Here is a 24481-nt window from a genome sequence, read left to right as displayed (position 1 = left end):
CTTACCCCTATGCGACAGTCCTCTTCCCATTTCAGAAATAGCTCAACTAATAGCGATCCTATGATTGAATCTTTATTTTCTTTGCTCTGAAAACAGAAAATACGTCATTCTGAAGAGGTTAGCTTGGGGTCTGTAGGGTTCACTTTTTAAACATTGTGTTTCAGATGCTTCACCAGATGATAATATCTCTGAATGTCAAAATGACCAAGTCCTGGTGGTGGAGATTCAGCTGGGGGCTAATTTCGGACTCTGTGTTCAGATTCTAGAGAGCCAAGCCCTCACACAGTTCTATTTATTAATTGGATTTGGCAAGGGGAGTTAATTCCTTGTAAAAGTACACAAGCAAGCTTTTAAAAGTAACAGTCAAAGAAGAAAGTTAAAAATAATGTGCAAAAGACCAAACTGCTTAACTCAAATACAAGTTTAGAAAAATAATTCTCTTACAATTTCTTTAAGTATTTATTGGTAACATTGAAGAGTTTGAAAAAGAAGAGGGAGAGGTGGGATGTTAGCTTAATATCCTCAGAGAGTGAGAGTTCTTTTTTAACAGTTTGTATAACTTTTAATACGGAATACTTTATATACGGTGGAAAGATGAAGTAGGGTTTCCTAATAGTGAAATCCTAAACAAATTTTATGTGCACGTCCTTTTTCTGGAGAAAAAAATCCAAAGCTTTATTTGAATTCTCAGAAGGGGCTGTTAATCAGAAGAGATTTAAAAACACAGGTAACCTTCCTCCATACTACTGAGTTTAGTAGGAGAGATGTAGACACTTATAAATTACCTTTATTCCAAGTACATCTCAGATTTCAACGCGTTTTTCAGTTCTTTTAAAGTAAACAACAACCCAAAAAATCTTGTACCCTTAACAAATCTTAAAATTAAAAAGAAAAAAAAAACCGTACAGGTAGTATTTATTCAAAGGCTAAGCTTATACAATGATCCCATGGGCCTATGGAACTTGACAAGGATTTCTAGAGTTGCTCTCCAGAGCTTTGAACATCTGGAGTCCTCATAGCAGTGGGCTGCTAAGTCATTAAAAAGTGTTAGCTTTTTAGTTTGCCTGATTAAAAACATGTATCATCTCCCTCAGGCCCCACAAAAAGCACTATAAGTACTTAACGGATTTCCACACAGTGAAACCATTCTCTGGGCAGTTAATTAGGAACCAGGTCTTCCCTAGACTCGGATGCTTTTTGAACTGATCAGTACAATGTATCTATTCCACACATTATTGAAAGTAAAAAAAAAAAAAAAAAAAATTGCCGAATTTGTGGAGAAGGTTCTTACAGAAACTAAAAATCCAAAGAACCTTCTTCTAACCAGGGGCATTATGTAAGATAGTTTTTTAGAAGTCTGGCTTCTCATTTTGAAATAGGGGGAGGTAGAGTAGTGTGAGAAGAAAAACGGATTGTCAGTGAATAATTTTAAAGACACCGTCTCCAGTTCATGTGCTCATCACGAAGCAGTGAATGATACTGGAGCTGAGCACGGTGGTCATTCAAGTGACAACAGAATTTGGAGAGGACAGCGAATAGTTCTAAAAATATATATTCTATCTTTTATGCTAAGGATAGCTGCAGAACATGATTAACACACCAAAGAGCCAGAATTAAAAATTAGAGAACAAACCTTATCTGTTGTGCTTTCCGTCTCCTAAAATATACTTTGATTATTCCTTCTTGAGCCCCAGCCTGTTATACAGACCAACACATCTTGTTACTATACTAGATAAGAAAAAAAATAAAGGAGGGGGAAATCATTTATTAGAGAATCATTTGTTTTTAAACATTAATTTTGCCTTTTGTCGTGTTCCATTTTTCCCTCCTCAGGTGTTTTCAGATCCTCCTTTTGAGGCTTGAATCTTAAAAGACATAGCTTTCAGACGGATTATTTACTTTTTTTCCCAATAGTATTGAGGATGTTTTATTCCAAGGAGGATGTTCATTCCCAATGAGACCATTTGAGAGCACTGGCCTAACATAATGCAAGCTGCCCCCGATAAACAGAGAATTAGGAGAACCCTGGTTATTATTTAACCTGTGGTTCCTAATTACACACAATGGTCATAATATTTATAGAGAAGTGGCAGAAAGGGAATCAAGAATGTTAATATGTGGGGTGGGGGAGGGACAGACTGGGAGTTTGGGGTGAGCAGATGCAAACTATTACGTATAGGATGGATAAACAACAAGGCCCTACTGTACAGCACAGGGAACTATATTCAATATCCTGTGATAAACCATCATGGAAAAGAATATTTTGAAAATGTATCTATATGTATAACTGAATCACTTTGCTGTACAGCAGAAATTGTAAATCACTACTTCAATTTTTAAAAAATGTTAATATGAGACTGTTCAAATCTATTTTATTGTCTTGTAAAGATGTATGTCTTACAGCATGACCTTATCTATTTGTTCCATAGACACATTCTTTCCTTTCAGGTTATAATTTATCTTAACATAAAGGAAATGGTTTCAGCACTGGGAGAGTATGTCAGGAGGAGGGGGGACAGTTTACAGGGATCTTAAATGAGCTCCGTTTAGGTCTTATTTCAGGAATGGGAAGATTCCTCTTCCTCGTCCCCGCTGCCATCTCAGAGGCATCCAAAGTCCACCTGCCCTTCCCTTGGGCAGTTGAAAGGCAGGCTGCTCACATGGGGAAGTGGACAAGATCTGCCAAGGTCTTGGGGCTAAGATTGGAACCACCTCTGCAAGGTGGTCACCAAACAAAGTACTGGCTGCTGTGGAAGGAGGATTCCCCTGGATGCCATGAGGAGGGAGGGGCAACGGACACTGCCCATCCCAGGAGGCACTGGGCCATCTGCAGAGTCAACTCAGCTCCAGTAGTTATTTGACCTCCGAACAATGTCCATCTCAGTGACCCTGGCTATAATCTTCCTCATTCCTGTGTGGCTCCCAGGGCCTTTCTTTTCTCCCCACACCTGGAGGAAATTTTTTTTCTTCTTGAGAGCAGCCTCCACTTTTCTCAAACTCTCCTTTCTAATGCTTTGCTTATGTTCCAAGTCAGGCTTTGGAAAACAAAGATGGGAAGACTTCTCCTTTTCCTCCTCCATTTTATTTTTGTTTTGGAAATAAGAGAGCGAATGCTTACCCCGTCCTGACTATAGGCCAGTCCCTGCAGGCCTGGCTTCTACCTCCTCATCCCACTTTTCATCACTTGAGATGCTTTCTTCCGGTTCTTTAACGCATTCAGTCTCCTTCCCTCCGAGAACCTTTGCCTAGAACGTCTTCTCTTTTCATCTCCTTTGACTCATTGACCCTCATTTATCAGTCAAATCTCAGATCTCAGCTCCCGACACTTCCTTCCTGACCTTGAGATTAGGTCAGGTTCCCATATTATATGGTTTTATAGAAGCAGGTACTATTCCTTCAGACATTTCAGCATGGTCGTAATTTTTTATTTCTTCATGTCATTATTGAGTACCGTCTGCCTCCGCCACTAGCCTGTCAATTCCATCACGGCGGGGACTTTTTTTTTCACTCTCACGTTCAACCCGCAGTCCCTCGCATAATGAGTGTGATAGGCTCTTATGGAATAACCAGTCATTTTTTTCCCTCACTATAATCTTCTGGAGTCACTAGGCTTGAATCAAGTCTATCTGGAAAATTCTCTGAGCAACAAAATCAATTAGGCAATATCAATCTGGACTTCCTAGGATTTTGTATTATTTCTCTAACAGAATAACTGAATATGGCAGATAATGATCAAATGTAGGGAAAGAAAAAAGATAAAGTTGAAATTCCACAGCCTAAGTGGATGTTGTAATAGGTTATTAGCCTTGTTGTAGACTTTAACTGTACAACTACAATTCAGGAATGCAAAAATATACTTTTTTTTTTTTTTAAAAATTAAACTTTACGGGACTTCCCTGCTGGCGCAGTGGTTAAGAATCCACCTGTCAATGCAGGGGACACAGGTTCAAGCCCTGGTCCGGGAAGATCCCACATGCTGCGGAGCAAATAAGCCCGTGCGCCACAACTACTGAGCCTGTGCTCTAGAGCCTGTGACAAGAGAAGCCAACGCAATGAGAAGCCCACGCACTGCAATGAAGAGTAGCCCCTGATCGCCACAACTAGAGAAAGCCTGCGTGCTGCAATGAAGACCCAACGCAGACAAAAATTAAAAAAATTAAACTTTACTTGTCCACAAGCCCCCATTTCCATTTAGCAGCAGAAAAATAACAATCTTTCCACTTAAATATTAATTGTCTTCTGGTTTAAAATTTAATTTCACTTTAGAAATTACTCAGACATTGTGGGATTTAAACTCTTCAGCATGACCTCTCAGTGCAGGTGCAGGAACTTGTTATAAATAGAAAAGACATTACAAAAGAGTAAACTAGTCAGATAGGGTGATAACTTTCCCTTTAGGAAAACAGGATTAGATCCTTGCCTCTACCACATTTCATAAATCCAAATATGAAAACAAAGCTTGTAAGCTACTAGAAGAAAATCCAGAGGACTATTTCACGGCCTTGAAGTAGCGACAAGGAAAATAAAATAATTAGTATAAATTAAAAAAACACAGAGATTAAGTGATCCCAATTTTAAATAATGAAATGATCTAACTAAAAACCATACTTGAATTAGTAAGAAACTTTGATGATGTGACTAGATATAAAACAGTCAAAAATCATTCACTATTCTCTATACTAGTAATAATCAGAAAATTAAAAATTAAAAAACTATTCCATTCACAGTTGCAACCGAACTATAAAATATTTAGGAATAAATTAATAAAATAAAGGATATATATGGTAACCTGAAGCAAACATCATATTATGTAAATTGGTAGATATTTTTATTGTATATACTTTCCCATATTTTTAAATTAAAAATTAGAGTATGTCAAATTAATGATTATTCTCTTGTGATATGGTATATCAGTCTTCTTTTACCAAGTTTATTGTTGGGTGACTTTACAACAATTAAAATGGTTGCAGTGCATAGGTCTGAGTTTTTTGGTGTTATTTGCTTTATTTTCTTTCTTACTTTTTTGGTAACTAATTTGTTTGGTTTAATTTTACTTGAGAATTAACTGTTCATTGCAATAAACAGTATGAAATTCTCGTAGATATTTAGAGTGTAGGGGTGGGGCAAATATCTCTCTGCAAACCACTCCAAGTGTTGAGAGATGCAATTCTGGATCTTTCTATGGGAGCAGTTGTGCTCAGTGGGGCAGGTAATAACATGAAAATGACTCTTATCTCCGTGCTGAGTTATCTATTTTGCGCTATAGAAAATAATGCGTGGCACCAGCCAGCAATGCTGTTATGACTTTGCATTAACAACAGGAGAGTTTAGTGGCATACAAAGAGGAAGTTAGGGGAAAACAAAACAAAACAAAACGTGGTCTTTATTCCTAATACAGGAAACAAGACTATCTGTAACGTCATTGTGTTCCCCAATTGAGCAAATATTTAATCATATCAACAACCTGCCTATATTTAATAGATACTATTGAAAGGATATAAAGGGATTATATGAGTCCACCTTTAGAAAGCAAAACGTGATGTTGTTGGGATTTGATGACTCAGAAAAAAATAAGTAAAAGTGGAGTGAAATGGGGCTCCTATTCTTCTGACTTTTCTCCCTGACACATTGGCTAAGAGTTTTCCTATCAAAGAAGTCAGGAAGCTGACTTCTTTGGACTTGTATTGGACTAAGGAGCGAAGATGAACGCGTAATTTATAGTACCTTAAACCAGCAAGTCTAGTTTTTCACCAGTTCGATACTATGTATAGTTTCTGTTTCACTTGGCAAGGAACTTCCTAGCCTTGTGGTAACAGTAAGATGTTCAAAAAGGAGAATCAGAGATTTTAGTTCCAGAATTTGCAAGTTGAATTTAGAAAATATCCACTTCAGTTCAAGCAAGGAAATTTGCATATACACACAAGTAAAAGAAATTTTAAAGAAGTTTAGACCTTGATGTTTCATCAACGTAAACATATACGTAATCAATTTTCTTAAAAACCTTCAAATAGTTTTTGTTTTTTTGTTTTTGCTTTAAGCTATTATAGGACTGCAATCTGCTATCTGCATTCTGAAACATGAAAAGCTCTGGAAATCTTTTTGTAACCTGTGTGGTGGTAAAAGCTGGCCTGACATGAACTTATTTGGCAGTAAAAACTAGGAAGCTACTAAGCTATTTATAATCTTTACATATCTGACTTCATGTGACTATGATTCACCGCAAAATTATTGTTTGGGGATGCTGCCATAGTGTTCCCAGGGGGTGTTATATAATATGAAGTATATGCATTATTATCTTTTTCAAATCTGAGAAATTCTTAATTCTGAAACATATATGCCCCCAAGGCTTTGGATAAGGAACTATGGTCCTGTATACACTGCAACAAATATTCTTAATATCTTTGTTTTGTTAGGATGAATTTATATCATGTACAACATATTTCTAAGTCAGGTTTTCTGGGTTTAAATCCTTGTTTTGTTATTTATTAGCTGTAGCTGTACTTAAATTTTCTCAGTGGTAAAATGGAAATGATAATAATTGGAGGTATTCTGAGGATTAAGTGAGACAACATATGCAAAACACTTAGAACAGCTGGGTAATTAGTAAGCATTTAATACATGTCAGCTATAATTTTAACAGAGTGTACCAAATTATATTCCCAACAACAGTGCACCCATTTTTCTGTGCTCTTGTCTACATTTGGTATTATCCTTCTTTATAACCTTTTCTAATGTGCTACGCCCTCCCCCAAAAGATACCCCATTTTTGCTTGCATTTCTTTGATTTCTAGTGATGTTGAAAATATTTTCATACTTTATTAGTATTTTAATACTCAACTACTTTTCTTGAGTATCATACTTTTTAAAAGATCTCTGTTGAAGTAATATTAAAATATATACATTTACCTGTATTTTTCTTGGTGTTTGCAAGTTTCTTTCCTCTCTTCCTTTCTCTTTTCCTTTTTCCTTTCCTCTCCTCCTTCCTTTCTTCCTTTTTTGCTTCCTTTCCTTCTTTTTAAGAGTTTAATCCTTCTAGGATTCATTTTGAATATGACTTAAAAAAATCCTATATTGTTAACCAATTGCCCCAGTGCCAGTTACTTAATAATCCATCTTTTTCACCACTGATTAAAAACTATTTTTATCATATGCAAATTCTTTGTCTTTTTCTAGACATCATACATTATTCCTTTGATTGACCTATTAATTCCCTTGCCAACACTATACCGTTTAAACTTCTGCTATAGGTCAAATACTACCTATTTTTATTTTTCAAGAATTCCTTAGATATTAATACATTTTTATTCTTCCAGATAAAAATCGGAATTATTTTGCAAACTTTTCAGCAAACCTGCATTGGGATTTTGTTTGAAAATTAACTTGGAGAAGACGGACATATTTCAAAGTTGAGTCCATTTGTTCAAGGACATGAAATATGTTCCCATTTCTTTTTAAGGTTTCATAAACTTTAAAGTCTTTGCTAATAGCTACAGCTAATTAACAAGTTCTGAAATATGCATGCCTTTTTAGTTTATAGCAAATCGAAAACTAAATTAATATGTGAGAACAGTTAACCCTTGAACAACTTGTGGGTTAGGGGCACCGACCCTCCAGGAAGTTGAAAATATGCGTATAACTTTACAGTCTCATCTCTGTATCCATGCATTCAACCAACTGGGGGCCAGTGTAGTCCTGTAGTATGTATTTAGTGAAAGAAATGCACATCTAAGTGGACCCTTGCAATTCAAAGCTGTGTTTTTCAAGGGTCAACTGTACCTTCATCGGTACGAGGTAGTCGTTATGGACAGAACGAATGACTCAGAATTCATATGTTGAAGCCCTAACTCCCCAGTGTGATGGTACTTGGAGATGAAGCTTTAAGAAAGTAATTAGGGTTAGATGAGGTCATGAAGATGGGGTCCTCGCGACAGGATAGTGCTCTTATAAGGGACACCAGAGAGCTAGCACTTGCTCTCTCTCCCTGTGCTGGCACAAAGAAGAGGTCACATGAGTATCAGTAAGAAGACAACTGTCTGCAACCCAAGGCGAGATCCCTCACCATAAACTGACCAGTTGGCACCCTGATTTCAAGACTTCCATCCTCTAGAACGGTAAGAAAATAAGTTTCTGTTGTTTAAGCCACCCAGTCAATGGTATTTTGTTATGGCAACCCAAGCAGATTACACTAGCAGTGTGTATATTAGTATTCCCCCCGACTCGGGGTTACCCTCAGCTACACAAGTTAATCACAGGCCAAGGAAATAGTACAATCAAATCAGCTAGCGTGGTGATGGAAGGGGCTACTTAGAAAGGGCTACTTCACAATGAGTACTTATTTTATTGAATTGCTTTCCGTGAGGATCCGTTTTTTAAAAGTGAAGGTTTCAAAGTCTCCTTATTCCCTCATTCAAAAAGGAAATAATTTTTTTATTTCTACAGATGAATTGCGTATTTCTAGAAGTGTTGGCTTTTCTGTTTTACTGCACAGAAGAATCTCAATGAGAAAACTGTCAGTGGTGTTTAGCGACCACAATACTAATACTTGCGCATATCTCGGAGTAGCAACATAGAGGCACCTTTCTGGTCATTCTCTATAGTTCTGGAACACTTCAGAGTTTGCTAAAGGCATTCACATGCAAATTTTTCTTTCATCTTCAAAATAAATTCAAATGAAGTGTCAGTCTCATTTTATGGATGGAGGAAACTGAGATTCAGAGAAATGAAATGTCTTTCGCAAGGTAGCATAGAACTAGGGCCAGATTTAATATATTCCAGCGAATGAAATGTTTTCTGAGAACTTAATTGTATGCATATCGTGGCCCCTAACCTAGGCCTTTCTCTCATGGGATCTTCTCTCAGCAGCTAGGGTAGCTGTCTGGCTGCCTTATACCACTCTGTCCTCGGTCCAAGTAGCTTTTAGTGCCCCCAAAGATCCAGCCCACCACTGGACTCTGAACCTCTGGGCAGATGTGTGGTGTTGTCTTTCCTAGAGGCAAACCTCTATCTGCCTGTCTCTACCATGCCCCTGCTGGGCCAGTGATCGAGAGGGCTTCTCTTGACATCTGACATGTCTGCATGGCAAGCTCTCCTTCGACTCTTCCTCTCCTACTTTACTCCCCCTTCCAATTATACTGCTTTGTATACACTAAGAGGGAGGTTTAACATTTGATATTAGGTCCAAATAAGAAGCCAGGCAAGTAACATGAAACCCACAGGCCTTGATTTACTCATTGTCCTGCTTTATCCTCTTACTAGTGGAGTGAAACCATGTCCCAAATTCAACACAAGATTTGTTGCTTGATGAAGTAGAAACAGGCAAAAACACTGTTGAAACAGTAGGAATTTATAAGGAAGAATAATGAAAATAATGCCACATTTAATTGAAAAATGAGTGAATTGTAAATCAAGTTCTTTGAAAAGGCAAGTGACATTTAGTCCCAACTTTGTACTGACTGTGTATAGAGAAGATACATCAGGAGTGAGGCAAGCAGTAGTGACTGTCTTAGGAAAAGTGACTTTTTAAAACTTTTGTTCTGAGAATGATTTAAATCTATATATCTTGTAAACTACACAGAAGCATGCACGTCATCAACAACTTACAAGTTATCTTTGAATTTAAATCTGCAGGCATCTTTTGCTTATTCTTTATAGGAGCCTTGTCTTATTTTATCACCTTTAGATTTATTATGCCCCAGAAGTAGAAAATGGATGATGTCATACAGAGGAAAAAAGAGTAGGTACTTTCAACACTTTGGGAATATTAAAGTTGTTCTAAATATTTTCATTAGAACTCCACTGGAACCTCTGTGTTAAAGTGGTACAGAATTACCAAATCAAAAGGTCCTGGTACTTCATTAGCAACAATGTTCTCAGGAGAGATGTTAATGAATACAGCTATCAGCAAAGATCCAGGCAGGGTATTTTCTGAAATACTTTGACCTCGGGGCCCTAAACTCAAGGGAAAAAAACAACAGAATTTTCTTTTATAGAGTATAGAAAATTAGTATTGTGGTATATAGTTAAAAGAACACAGGACGAGGTGATGGGGAACTACTGCATTTTAGTTTTGGTCCTGAGATTTTAACCAAGTCATCTTTCCAGGTTTTAATTTCCTCATCTGTAAAAATGGAGATAATAATTCTTATGTCATAAAATATCTGGAATGATTAAATAAAATATTTGATATCAAAATGGTATGAAGTAAAGAAAGAAAGAGAAAAAATTTATTGAGGGCTCAGTATACACCAAGTACTTTGGTTACAGGTGGGGCTCTTAAGAGAGATCAACGTCCATGATTTAAGTCCATGATTCCACCACTTTAAAATTTTAAATCAAATCATTAATAAAAATGCTTTTAATTAAATTTAAATAATCCGTATTTCACTCTAAAAGAAACTTTCTTAACATTGATATATTTTTAAGGCTTACTGTAACTAAATCTCAAAAGCAAAGTAAATCAACAGTGGAAAATAAAAATACTTTCTATAAATATTTCCTTCCAAATGTGTCTTGTGTTGGCAGATTAATGATAATTCAGAATAAAAATCATCTGTATAATGTTTTATACTTTTTCAAAATACTTTTCAAAGGGAACACTAAATTAGATGTAATAAGTTAAATAAACGTAGTATTTAAAATTTAACAACAGAAAAGTCTGACACATTGTTATATTTTTCTGTTGGTTAAAGACTATTTTATGGATGGAATATAAATAATTTCATACAACATTTTAAAACATTCTGAAGACAAAACTTCCCCAAACAGAAAGCTAATCCAAAATGTTACCCACTGGATTTGAAAAAAAAAAAACAAACATCAAAATATGCTGAAAGAACAGTTTTTTCTGAAAATAAAATTAAGTAAAATCCAAAAAATTCAACATTACAGATTAAAAGTTTCAGCTCTTAAAATCGGAAAACTATCTAAGAACTACGTAAGACATTTTCTTTTTTAGTAACTGCATATGTATATTCATATTTACTTTTTAAGAGTAATCTTATTAAAATATAAATATTGTAAGAGTTTAATACATGTTTCAATAATGTACTTTTCTATTTAAACACACACATATACATACAAATATTTAGGAAGAACCCATATCACCTTCTGGTTATAGATGATTAAAAAAATCTGATAAGGTCATAGTCTTTTATTTGATCTTATATAGAAATAACTTGAAAGTTAGACACATTTTTAATCATATCGGTATATAATTGGGTCAGATTTTATTTTCAGTAATTTTTCATAGTTTTTATTAGGACGATTAGCTAGTTATGAGAAAAATAATTTAAAATTAACACTCAATATTTAAGTCTAGTTAGAATATATATGTTCATAAAACTAAATATCTAACCGATAGATATTTTGTTTCTTAGATGAGGTAGATAAATTAAAATATCCTAGAACATGACCTGAACTTAAAAAAACCCAGAAAATAGCAATCACCAGTTCAACCTGTATGAATCAAACAGCTGGAGAATTCTTTTTATTTTTGACATATATGCTGTATGTTTCAAGTACAAGGCCTCTGAAATTCATTTTCTGCTCCCCCAAACCTTACTAAATTGAAATTCATATTTTTCATTTACTTACTCATTATTTAATCTACCTAGGGAACTTTGCTCTTCAGACTAAAGACATTTGCAATTAAACCAAAGATCACTAGTTTTTCATTTTTTAGGTTTAAGTAGTATTTTCCCTTTACATACCTTAAATAGTAAAATGTATTACAAAAAGCTATTATCTTCAGATGGTGTACAATAAATAATTACTTACATGATAAAGAGTTAATAAAAATTTCAAGGTCTGCTAAAGAATTATGAAGCTCATCATTCATATCTTGACTTCTAAGAAAACTTTTCAGAGTATCTAAAGCGGTTATTGCCACATTTTTTGATGGTAAAGGGAGTTCGGTTCCCAGAGATCCACCATCATCCTCTTCATCAGAAGTATAAAATCCAGTTTCATCTGCTTTACTTTCTTTGGTCCATACAGCATCGTCACTTGGTGCTGCTTCACATGTCTCTAAATCATCATCCAGGGCAGCATACTCTTCTATGGATAAGCCTTCAGGAAATTCCACTCCTGCCGCCTGGGCATGGACAACCAAATCAAGACCAGTGTCCGTCTCTGCATTTGTCTTGTCACTTTCTCCCTTTTGAGATTTGAATCCTGCCTCTTCATAGCTCTTAACAATAGTCTCTGGGGTGACAGCCCTCCAACAGAGATGCAAGGTATCAACTGCATCTAGCAGGGAAAACATAAATTCTTTGCTGCCTTCAACAGAGCTTAAAAATTTCTTAATGAGACAATGTCGATATTTGATTTTAAGGCTTTTAATAACACCTTGTTTCATGGCTATAAGTTTGGAAGATAAACAAGACGGAAAGAACGCTAACTCAATGGATTTTAGGTTTTTTACCTCTGGATGTGCAGGAAACGATTCAACAAAAATCACCACTCTTCTTTGCTGGGCTTGAAATTTCTCATCAAGCTTCCGCATCCATTGTTCAAATACAACTGAGGTCATCCGTGCCATTTTGTTAGCTTCATAATACACAGGCAATGATTTTACGCCTTTGAAACAATGTGGATTTCTGTTCTTTCCAATGATAAGCAAAGGAAGCTTCTCAGAGCCGTCCATGTTTGTCCCAACCACCAGAGTTATTCTGTCTTTGCATAACTTGCCAATTGAGCATGTTTCTCCTTTAAATGCAAATGTATTTGTAGGCAACATTCGATAAAGCAGCCCAGTCTCTTTTACATTAAAAACATTTTTAGGATGATAATCATTTAAATAATAAGGAAGTATGTTTTGGTGCCAGACATCTGAAGGGTCTACTGATACACCTGTAGCTTCTACAGGTTGAGCTCTGAATACTAAACCATACCTGGATTTAAAGCGATCCAGCCAACCATTGCTGCACTTAAAATCATTATGTCCCAGTTTCTGGGCAAAATCATTAGCTTTTAGACGCAACATTGGACCATTAACTGGTACATTCAGACACTGGGCGATTCGATACCACCTCATTAGTGCCTCTTCCAGATCTGTGTAAAAAGCAGTTCTCAGTCTTTTTCTCTTTGGATCAAATCTCAGAGATTCAAAGGCTTCTAGAACCTTGTCTTTATTCTTCATAATAGAAGACAATGAATTTTTCTTTATTCCATATTCAGCTGCAATCTCTGCTTTTTTCTTACCACTTTCTACTGCATTTATGATGTCGATCTTTTCTTCAATGGATAGACTTTTCTTTTTCTTCACAGTTACGGGCAGAGTTGAGGCATCCACAGGAGCCTCTGCCATCTCACCCTGTGCTTATGTAGAGATGTCTTCTCTTTCTGGGTCTGTTTCCTGATGAAAATTTATTTTCCAGTATGATACAAGTTGCTGCTTTCTATTCCACTTCATGTATTAAAAGTCGGTAAGTGTCTAATAGTCGTACTCCTCAGAAAATGGATGAGTAAATAATTTCCTCAAAGGATCTGAATAAGAAAAATGTTATCTGCAGCTAGAATATTTTAGAAGAGAAACTTCCTCCCCAGGACCTTGTGTAGCTCAGTTTATAGTTTATTCGGAGTTCCAGAAGTCAAGCTAAAATAGAAATCTCATTATGTCAAACCTGTCCAGTCCTGCTGATGTATTTTTGGAACGTCAATCCTTTAAGATGATCCATTTTATCCATGCGTGCATTCAACCTCCTCTTAATTCTCCACAGAAGGCCTCAGAGATAAGAAGAAAAGCATCCAGTAATTTCATGCAAAATGTTACCCATTAATTTCCAAGTCTCTTTAGGATGGAGAAGAAAATGGTAGAACCCTTCTAGGACTTGACGATATCCTCCATCTCTTGAAATATTAAAAAAAAAAAAACAATTTTAACAATGATATGTCAACTGAATATCAAAAGATATTTATACTAATTAGTTATGCTTTTGATAATAATGAAAAGAATGGGAACATATTTCTAAAAATACAATAACTAAAGCTTCCAGGAGAAATGCTTACCTCCTAAATGGTGTCTCTGTGAAAAGCTCTCTAGCTCTGCTCTGAGACTTTGAATTCTCACTTGCCGTTGAATGCTTTGTAATATATACTTCTGAAATAAATCGGACAAATTTAATCTGTTTTGAAAGTGTGAGCTTACCAAAATTAAAGAACTAAAAATGCTGCTGGATAGATCTTTGGTGGCTATTTTTTCCATGAAGTCACACACTGCCCCCTCTGACTTCTCTAAAAGAAAAACACAGTCAGACAGTGGTCACAAGGTCCAACTTTTAATAGCACATGGGAGACAGTGTCTCTTTTATAGGAGTCTGGTACAAAATGCTTCACTAAAAATCAAACCAAGGGATTCCATTACAAATTTTAAAAATCGAAATCTTATTCTATCTAAATGCTTAAAAATCTAGTAACTTTAAATCAATTGGACACATTAGCTGGATGCACAAAGGCCAAAAATACTTGACAAAATGCATAGGAATAAACAAATTACTGAGAAGATATAATGCAGAAAAAGACCTAGACGAAGAGTTAGAATGAGAGTGACCATGGTCTTAACCTCTCAGGACTTCCACTTCTTTATCTGTAAAATAAAGGGCTTATCATAGTGTAAGGAGATGGGCTTTGGTGCCAGACACACCCGAATTGACAAGTGACTCTGCCATTTAGTACTGAATGTGATCCTGGGTAGTTTATTTAACCATCTGAAGCCTTGGCACCCTTATTGGTAAAATAAGGGTAACTACAGCACGTACCTCGTGGGGTAATTGAACATTCAGTGAGATGGTGTAAAGCACTTAGCACAGTATTTTGCACCTTACAGAGTGTTCAATAAATGTTTGATGATCTCAGCATCATTGTCTTCTCTCTAATGTTCCTTTCATCTGTGTCAATCTATAAAATTCAGAGATTTAATGAAATCGTACTTCGAATAGAAGCAAGAATCCCACCTAAAACATATACTGAAAGCAGAGCTCTTCTTAAGCCAAATAGTACTGTGAGAACAGTCACAGGGCCCCAGGTGGGCTCGCCTCTACCTTCCCAGGTAGCATCTCCCCTACCGGAAACCACAGTCAGTCTTTGGGCCTCCTGCAGGCCAAGGAAACAAGCTAATTTGATGAACCCGTGTTACTTCCCTGTGAGAGTGTGGGCACTCCATTCCTCTAATTTTTCTCTGTCCTCCGCGGTTTCAAGATGACACATGCATTTTTTTTTTTTTTTTTGCACAAAACTTTGTTAAAATTCCTCTGCCTTTGTCATCAAAATCAAAGACGTAATTTTTATTATAGGAAACACAACCAGTAAAGGAGTTTTCGTTGTTGCTGTTATTGCAAAAAAAAAGGTCTTAAAAATAATTATGAGAGCCTAGAGTGTTAGTTTCTAAACTGCTTTATTTCCTGTATTCCAAACAATGCGGGAGGGAGGTAAAAGTGGATTCAAAGCTCATACAGTTATAATGTGGTTGAATGCAGTCCAGAATCCAGGCTTTCTAATGTCAAGTCTACATTCTTTTCACTATATTACAGTGTCCTTGAATTACATGGTGTGGCTCCTCTAACAGGGGCACATTCTATGCTCTCAGCACCAAGCCAACTCAGCATTTCCAATGCCTATCCAAACCTAGCCCCCACCCCAAGAAGCAATATCAGGCCTCCATAGGAGAATAGCCATTATGAATTCTGTGGACACAAATAGCAACCACATTCCATATCCAACTGTTAGGGTGGTCTGACCTTTCTAAGTAAATAAGATTTGACCATTCAACTAAAAAAAAAAATCTTACTCATATATGGGACCTCCCTGTATATTTTTCTGCAATTTCCTATAAATCTACCATTATTTCAAAATAAAAAATTAAAAATATCTTGCTCTCATTAGGAAGACACCAATCTTCAGAAATGTAGGTAGCAAGAACGAATTTCTTAAGAAAAATCAAGCAAAACTACTCTCCAAAAGAAAGAGGGAATCTCTTTCTTCTTTCTGTTCTTTCCTTTCTTCCTCTTTTCTTCTTTCCTTCCTTTTTTCCCTTCTGCCTTATTTCATTTGTCAGAAATAAACCCTATCATCTCAAATAACAAGGATTACAGAAAAGTGACTTGAATTTTCTCCCTTACCCCATCCCAAATAAAGCAATGTAATATACACATCAGAGATTACTGATTATCTTGATCAAACTGAAAATAGTGATATGTGTGTTTAGGAAGATAGTTTTTTTCTGAAGTTAACAGTATATTTTTCCTTCTTGAACAGTAGTCAAATCTACAATTTTCCACGGTAAGATGCAATATATCTTTATTCCTGAAACAACCACACTTCTAATGACAAACCAGACATGCTAAACTTTTTCCCCAGCAAAGAATAAGGCACCAATACTGCCTGATTAACGAAGCTGACATTTTCCATTCTCCCACAGTACAATGGCTGGGATATTTTTTTTGCAGGGAGTGATGGCAGCAGCTAATATTTCTTAGAATATTCATTCTATCAATTAATTAATCATTCTCTCAATTAATCATTCTACCCCTTGAAAATATTACAAGAGAAATGCTGTACTACATGTTAGGAACAACCTTCTCTATGTCAACAGTAAAGCTAACTAACGACTAAGAACAGGCAATTCACTAAAAAAGACTTACCAACTGAATTCCAAATGAAGAAAACAATGGTCAGTAATATGAGAAATGTAAATCTTCCTTCAAAACAGGAGATACCTTTTTGTTTTTGCTTTTATTTACCAGAACAGCAGTATCTAGTGTTTGCCAGGATGCAGTAACATAGGTTGCTAGGAACCTGTGTTAAATAAATTGGTACAAAGCTTATGGAGGGCAAATTAGCAATACAGTACAAAAACCTTAAAAAAGGGGCTTCCCTGGGGGCGCAGTGGTTAAGAATCTGCCTGCCAATGCAGGGGACACGGGTTCAAGCCCCGGCCTGGGAAGATCCCACATTCTGCGGAGCAACTAAGTCCGTGCGCCACAACTACTGAGCCTGCACTCTAGAGCCTGTGAGCCACAACTACTGAAGTCTGCGTGCCTAGAGCCCGTGCTCCACAACAAGAGAAGCCACTGCAACGAGAAGCCCCTACACTGCAACGAAGAGTAGCCCCTGCTCGCCACAACTAGAGAAAGCCCACGCACAGCAACGAAGACCTAATGCAGCCAAAAATAAATAAATAAATAAATTAAAAACAACCTTAAAAATGTGCATAGGTTTTATCCAGCAAGTCCATACTGAGGATTTTATCCCCTCCCCCAAAAATTGTAGATGTAAAAATAATCTAGCTTACAAAATATATTTATTTTCTATTGCTGTGTAACAAATTAACACATATTTAATGGCTTAAACCAACACCCATTTATTATCTTACAGTCTGTAGCCAGAAGTCCAGGTGGGCTTAACTAAGTCCGCTGCTTCAGGTCTTACAGGGCAGAAATCAAGATGTCAGTCAGACTGGGCTCTTATCTAGAGGCTGGAGGAGAATCTGTTTCCAAATTCATTCAGGTTATTTGCAGAATTCAACTTCTGTGGTTGTAGGGCTGAAGTCCCTGGGTTTTTTGTTGCCTGTGAGCAGAGACTGCTCTCACCTCTTGGAAGCCTCCCTCAGGTACTTGCCTGTGGACCTCTTTATTTCAGCAACAGAGAACCTTCCTCATGTCAAATCTCTTTCATGCTTCAAACCTCTCTAATTTCCTCTGCTGCCACCAGCAGGAGAAAACGCTCTGCTTTTAAGTTTCATGTAACCTAATTAAACTTAAAAGCTTTTGGACAGCAAAGGAAACCATACACAGAATGAAAAGACAACTTATTGAATGGGAGGAAATATTTGCAAATGATGTGACCAAGAAGAGGTTAATATCCAAAATACATAAACAGCCCATTAACTCAATATCAAAAAACAAACAACCCAATTAGAAATAGGCAGAAGACCTAATTAGACATTTTTCCAAAGAAGATACACAGATGGCCAACAGGCATATGAAAAGATGCTCAACATCACTAATATTCAGGGAAATGCAAATTAAAACCACAATGAGATACCACATCACACCTGTCAGAATGGCTATCATCAAAAATAATAAAAAATGTTGGCGAGGATATGGATAAAAGGGAAACTTTGTACACTGTTGGTGGGAATGTAAATTGATGCAACCAACGTGGAAAACAGTATTGAGGTTCCTCAGAAAACTAGAAACAGAGCTATCATATGACCCAGCAATTCCAGTGCTGGATATATATCTGAAGAAAACAAAAACATTCATATGAAAAGATACACACACCCCAATGTTGATAGCAGCATTATTTACAATAGCCAGGATATGGAAGTCACTGAAGGAGAATATTTAATGGAATGGAATTTCCATTGGAAATTGGAATTTCCAAATGGAAATTCCATAATATATTAAGTGGAAAAAGCAACCACTGTATGCCAACAAATACAACATACACTGAAAGTTACATGAGGGCAAAGGCTCATGGCTATTCCTACAGTGCTTAGTGCCCAGGAAACAGTAAGTTCTTAAAAACGATCTGTTAAATAAATGAAGAAAAAAATACTCACAGAAAAAAAAGATACTGACCAAAATGTTGAATGTTAACTCCAGAAAATGGAATTACGAATAGTTTCTTTTCTTTTAGTTAAAACAATTTCTACTCTGATGTTCTACTCATTCTACTATACATGGGTTTGTTTAAATGTTCCATTAATCAGTACCCCCTAATAAAGGGTTTATTTCCAGAGAATTACACTGTGCAATCAGTAACTAAATATCTCTTCATGAAAAGGAAGCTGTCAATAAACAGTGACAAAATTACTGTGACACTACCAGAATTCCCCTAGAAAAGAAAACTAGCACCTTCTTCTTCCAAGGAGATATTGATAAGCAGAATACAATATTCAACATCTAAAGCAAAGAGAAAAGGTTGCATGCACATTTAATTCACTCAGAAAGGAAAAGTAACAATATCCTTTAACCCGTTGCCTCCTTTCCTTCCCGATCAATAAATAAAAGATAGGCTGCCACAGTTTCCCACAGGCCAAGTGAATAAATGGTACCTGATTTTTCTAAAGCTGAATAATAGCCAATAGCAGTGCAAAGGTAAATGAGTAGATAAGCCCCATGTCATAAGCATATGTGACAGGCAGCTATTCCCTTTTTGTCTTACTGCTCCAAACACAATGGCAATTAAAAGAAAAGTAGTAATCTTCTGTTCTTCCTAAGGAGAATGGGCAGGCAGAATTCCCCAAGCTGTAGGGAGAGGGGGAGATAGAGATAGAGAGAGAGAGAGAGAGAGAGAGAGAGAGAGATATGAAAAAAGTCTCCATCTAAGCAAGGTTAGGTTTAAAATAGTCTTTGAGTTAGTATGAAAAATTTTCCCCAAACCCAAGAATAATGGCTACTACTTCCTTTTTCCCAAAGAAAGTGCATAGACTTTCACTGTTTTCCATCTACTACTAAGTTCCATTCTGTTCTTATATAATAAGAGCAGTAATTATCCTAGATTGGAATCCTTTTCTTATAATTGAGAAGCCTAACAGGATGGCTTTGAACAGGAAAATCCACAGTAAACTGTAGAACTTAAGTTAAATGAATCGGCATATATATTCACCCATTTAAGATAAGGGCCCTTTAACCACAGATTTTTGTTTTGGGATTTCATTACGGTTTTTGTCAGAGAAGGTGTCCTGGAGATTTCAGACAATAAATATTGTTATTTACTTTTGAAATATTGGTGGTGTCACGGGTATCTACTCTTCACAGATATGGGAAAGATTATCTGTACAGGGATGTACAGTTCACTACGCTGAAACTCCCTACAAATTTGGAGAAGCAGAGTTCTGCCTTCGGGCACTTAGTCATTAAAAATGTCTTGTCAACTAATGTGACAAGGCAGGTGAGAATTATGGTCTAAAGAGGGGTAGGTCCCACGGAGTGCACTGTTGCCTTTGGCATTCCTGCAAGTGAAATGGTGGTGAAAATGAGCACCCAAGGCTGTCAAAGTAAAAGCGGAGTCCGAAACCTTGAAGGGAGATGCGCTCGGCTGGATCACCGGTAGGTACTGTATGCAACTGAGCTTCAGGTTTGTCTAGCACCACTGCAGAGCCATACGGTGCTGGGGACAGCGAGAATATCCGAAGTACAGATTGGGGCCTCCACTTAGGAAACTACAAAGGGATCTTAGAGAAGGACTGTTCGTCGGTTTCTGTAGACAGGGCAGTGATCTACTTAAGTAACGGGGCGAGCAAAGAAAGCAGAAATCAGTCCTCTGGATAAACAGTAACAGGAAAGAACAGTATCATGGACCCACTGTCTGCGAGCGAGCAGAGCAGAAGGTGATCACAAAGATAGAGCAAATCATAAGAACTCAGGGGTGCCGGGCGAGGAGGTCTGGTCTTCCTGAAGCGGGTGGGCGTGAGCGACGTGGCCAGAGGGTGGCTTTCCAGGCACTGGGGAAAGAGAGTGAGGCGCCCGCATCCCGTCTGCTCCCTAAACCCCGCATTCCCTCCACCCTCCCACCTCCCACGGGGCTTAAATAACCTTCTACGTGCTCTCTGGCAGCTGAGAAAGAAGCTTGGCTCTCCTGTGATTGCGAGGCGGTGAGCTACGTCCACCTCCACCCTCCCGCCACCGGCTCACCGTCTGTTGGGGGGACGCCTAATACGTGAGGCTGGGGTGTGTGGGTGAGAAAAGGATGCCGAGGGCTCCTGCACCTCCGACCACTCAAGACCAGGCCAGCGCGCCCTTCGGCAAGCCCCCAGCTCTGGCAGGTGCATCTGGACCCGCGCTCACAGCCCCCCCAGCAATCTAGCCGCAGCCAGAAAATTACCCGGGCAAAGGCGCCGGCTGAGTCCCGGATGTGGTTGCTAGGGGCCGCAGCGGGAGGGGCGGGGCCCGCCTCCTGGAGTGGGGCGGAGGGGGCGGAGGGGGAAGCGCGCTGGCACCATCGAGACGTGGCTGGGTCGGCCAGACTGAGGGAGAGAGAGGCCGTCCAGGGCTACGGACAACGCTACTTCCGGTCCCCTCACTTCCGGCTCCGCTGCTCTCGGTGTTGGAGCTGTAGGCCTGGTGGAGCTGCTGCCGGTCTGAGTGTCCTCGGCGGTTGGTCAGTGTGAGGCTGTGACAGCCGCTGTTGTTCCCCGCCCCCGAGGAGCCTAGGTGCGTGGGAGAAGGGGAAGAAGGAAAAGGCCCGGGTCGCGTTTCCGCTCACTTCTTGCCAGGGCTGAGGCGACTCCGGAGAGCAGAGGCAGGGATAATCCTCGACGTGCGAGCTGCCGGCTTCCCTGCAGACAGGTGAGGGCGGAGCTGGCCGGCTGGGAAAGAGGCGGGGGAATGCTTCTCGGAGGTGGTTGGCGGGGCTGGACACGTTGCCTCTGGAGCTCGCAGTTCCGGACTTCCACAGGGCACTTATGTCCTTAGTCTGTGTGTGCCATCTCTCTCTGTCCAGGCATTCGGCCTTGGGTTTCTGTCCCTTCGTTCCTCCTGTCCCCCCCCTGAGTGTACCCCCGAAACATCCGGGTGAAGAGGTAAGACTGGCCCTCCCAGGGCGGCACCCTCCCGGTTTTGCATGTATTGAGCGGAGAAAGGGGTTGAAGGATCCAGGTCTTTCTCGACTAAGCCTCGGAGCGGGCCACCTTCAGGTTTGGTGTCCAGCCTTCATTGCTCTCCTTTCCCTGCATCCCCTATTTCTCCTCTCCCGCAGTGAGAGGAAGGGAGATAGCGATAGTCCCTGCGAGAAGTTCCTCGGGCAGTGGTGCAGGGAGGAGCCTTGCCTGTGACATGTCCCAAGCCTGACTGCTTGCGAGGACGTCCAAGGAATGCTGGAGTTTGGGAAGGAAGTTGTGCCGTCGTCTCATCCGTTCCTCTTTGCCAAGTTACTACTGTTTACGTGTCTAGGAAACAGGAAAGAGGTTTTTGTTTTGTTTTAAGAACAGTTTCTAGACGCTTTTCCCTTTTACTTTATTTTATTATTACTTCCCTTGTTTTATTCTCATCTCCCTCTTGAGCCCTTTGATCTCAAAAGGTTTGTAGTTAACACTTCCTGCAGATCCTTTAGCCATCACGTTTGAGGATTTCTGGCCCCCTCCCTTCCTTTTTTCTCCTAGATTAAAGCATATAATTTCTCTCAGTCGGTTCTTAAGGAAAAAATGGAAGATTTGCAGGACTTTGGTTAAACTTGTGCTTTCACCTGCAAGTGTGGCAGGTGTGTGTTCACATTTGCCATTTAATTAACTTCACTGGCGTGGGAATGTGCACCAGAATTGGTTACCTTAAATCGTTCCTTGTTAAGGCAGCAGGAATTGGCCATTTTATTGCTGCTGTCTCAGAGTGAATGCAACAGACTACATGTCACTGTTTTAATTCCACTTTTCTTTTGTTAGTCCTGTGTTTTTTTGTTTTCCCCACTCAACATGACCAACACCCTCTCCCAGCCACCACGTCTAACACTCATTAGCTGAGAAAACAAAATATTTCTAATCTTGTTTTATTTTCTGGATTAAAATCTCGGTCTCAGTTACTTTCATTCCGTTTCAAATTGATAAATTAGTTTGCCTTAATCCTGGGTCATGCCTTTGGGGACTGTGGTCTAGTGGTCAGTGACTTTCAGGGGACTTCCTCATCCCCACCCCTGAAATTAAGTGCACAGTTTTGTTTTCAGTGCATTTTCTCCTTTCTGGGGAGAATGTCCATTCTTTTTATCAGATTCTCAAAGGAGATATATAACCTCCAGGTAGATTAAAAGCTGCTCCTTAGACAGTGTCTTGAAGTTAATGAAAACTTTTTTTGTGGAGCTACTACTTTTTCAAACTGTACATAGCTAGTTTGGGCACCAAGGAGAGTAGAATGCAGAGATTCCAGCTTTATAGTGATGAAATCTCTAGCTACTTCAAAACTTCAGTGTTTCTAAATTTCTTCCTAGACCTAGAGAAGGAAGTAAGACCGCCTCTTTATTTAGTTCCTGATTTGTGGTTTCGAGGTTTCTCTTTAGGGATAAGTATTTGTGGCCAATGTTGTGGCGATCCAGTGGATTTATAAATTGATACATTTATTATTATTTTATACATATTTAATATCACCAACCTACTGGGTACAGTTCAGAGTAAAAGTTTAAATTTCAAGTGTACTTTGTTTTCATTTTCTTGTTTTTCACTTGAGGCATCTACTTTGGGCTTCGGCTTTGTTCAGAAGGGCAAATGATGCTTCAGTGGTGTGATCTGTAAGCCTTTGGCATGTTGCTGCTCATCTCGACATCTCCTTTCCCTCCATATTACCTCTATATTAGGAATTTAATGATCGTTCTCTTTTGTGACTAAGTTAGTATCCTTCCAAACTTAATGTAAGTTTAGAGCGCATATTTGAACTTACGGATTTGATGGTAAAGTGTTTGTTGATCAAGGGTTGACGTTCTAAAATATTTGACACCTGTTTCATAGAATGTTAGAACTTGAAGAGACCTATACAGCTCATCATAGTCTATATGGAGTAACCAGTGTATTCTGCGCACAAAATAATTTTCCCTCTGTCTAGCATCCTCACTTTGGGGGGCAGAAAACATAAGTTTATAAAGAGTCAATTATGCTAAATTAGTTTCCTTCTAAGGTAATGACAAAGTCAGAAGATTGATTATATCTGACACCATAACAACAATTAACACTTGTTTGCTTACTGTGTGCCAGGCATTATGCTAAGTGCTTAATATGATTATGTCATCCAACCCTCACAGCAACCTTATAAAGTGGCTAAATTTTTCATTTTTGTAGATGAAGAAATTGAAACTAAATGATTAACTGAAGCTGAAGTAATCTGCTCAGAATTCACTGGTCAGGCCAGGATCGAACCTAGGTTATCTGAATCCAGACTGTGAGCTCTTAACTACTACTCTAGGCTGCTTCTACCATATTTTCTTTACATCTTTTATTGGCATGTGTTGGGGTATCTCACCTGATTTTCTATCAGACATTAAGTAAAGAAGGTCTTTTCCTTTATTAATCTTCAGTAGTTGAACACCTGGTTGAATATCACACCAAAAAGTATGACAAAAAGAAATGAATTCGGAGGAGGCCTATGGAGTGTTATTTGATAGTTTTCCCACAGGGCGGATATAAATCTGTGTATGTGTTTGTCGGGTGTGTGTGTGTGTGTGTGTGAGTGAGTGTGTGTGTGTGTGTGTTTGTGTGTATGTATGATGACATATGAGGAGTGGAAAATGTGAAAATAAAGGTTTTAAGTAATAGACTTGGCATTGTAAGAGTCTGGAGGTATAAATACATTCCAGAATGATAACCTTGGGATGGGGTAAGGAATAAATTCAGGATGGAGGAAGGAGTAAATTTAATAGGGAATTTAAGATAATATGGCTGTGGATGAGAAACTAACAATATATGTGCAGATTGGAAACAGCAGTCCCACAAAATATGGATGATGATGACGTAGGGACCATAACAGTCTAAAAGTCAGATATACACCAGCATTAGTTCTAGGAA

General features: G+C 38.4%; 2 protein-coding genes across 19 annotated transcripts in view; one reads left to right on the top strand and one right to left on the bottom strand.

Annotated features, from left to right (window-relative positions):
* Positions 1–10191: 10191 nt before the first annotated feature.
* On the bottom strand, positions 10192–20960 carry TIGD4 (tigger transposable element derived 4). 6 transcript variants are annotated; one of them, XM_019926611.2, is made up of 3 exons: positions 20827–20960; positions 14008–14895; positions 10192–13848 (listed from the first exon to the last, which is right to left on the bottom strand). In XM_019926611.2, exon 3 carries the CDS (start codon positions 13304–13306, stop codon positions 11768–11770), a length of 1539 nt encoding a protein of 512 aa, XP_019782170.1. In that variant the 5' UTR covers positions 13307–13848; positions 14008–14895; positions 20827–20960; the 3' UTR covers positions 10192–11767. The 6 variants fall into 6 exon arrangements, with proteins under 6 accessions (XP_019782170.1, XP_019782172.1, XP_019782171.1 ...); XM_019926613.2 differs by having other exon boundaries at positions 14008–14098; XM_019926612.3 differs by lacking the exon at positions 20827–20960 and having other exon boundaries at positions 14008–14098; positions 14757–20813.
* An 88-nt stretch (positions 20961–21048) lies between these two features.
* The window catches only part of ARFIP1 (ARF interacting protein 1), a 134755-nt gene continuing 131322 nt past the window's right edge, over positions 21049–24481 (top strand). For 3 of the 13 annotated variants that reach the window (XR_012332128.1, XR_012332130.1, XR_012332129.1), the window contains exon 1: positions 21374–21523. Coding sequence is in view for 3 of the 13 variants with exons in the window: in XM_073805488.1 (XP_073661589.1) it covers positions 21407–21523 (117 nt within the window). In the remaining 10 variants the exon portion in view is untranslated. Of the gene's footprint in view, positions 21291–21373; positions 21524–24481 lie in introns of those variants that run through there. The other 10 variants (XR_012332131.1, XR_012332132.1, XM_073805488.1 and 7 more) reach the window with 6 other exon arrangements.

Source organism: Tursiops truncatus, chromosome 5 (assembly GCF_011762595.2).
Source record: "Tursiops truncatus isolate mTurTru1 chromosome 5, mTurTru1.mat.Y, whole genome shotgun sequence".
Lineage (NCBI taxonomy): Eukaryota > Metazoa > Chordata > Mammalia > Artiodactyla > Delphinidae > Tursiops > Tursiops truncatus.
Note: the sequence above shows the minus strand (reverse complement) of the source record. Positions and strands in the feature narration are given on the sequence as shown.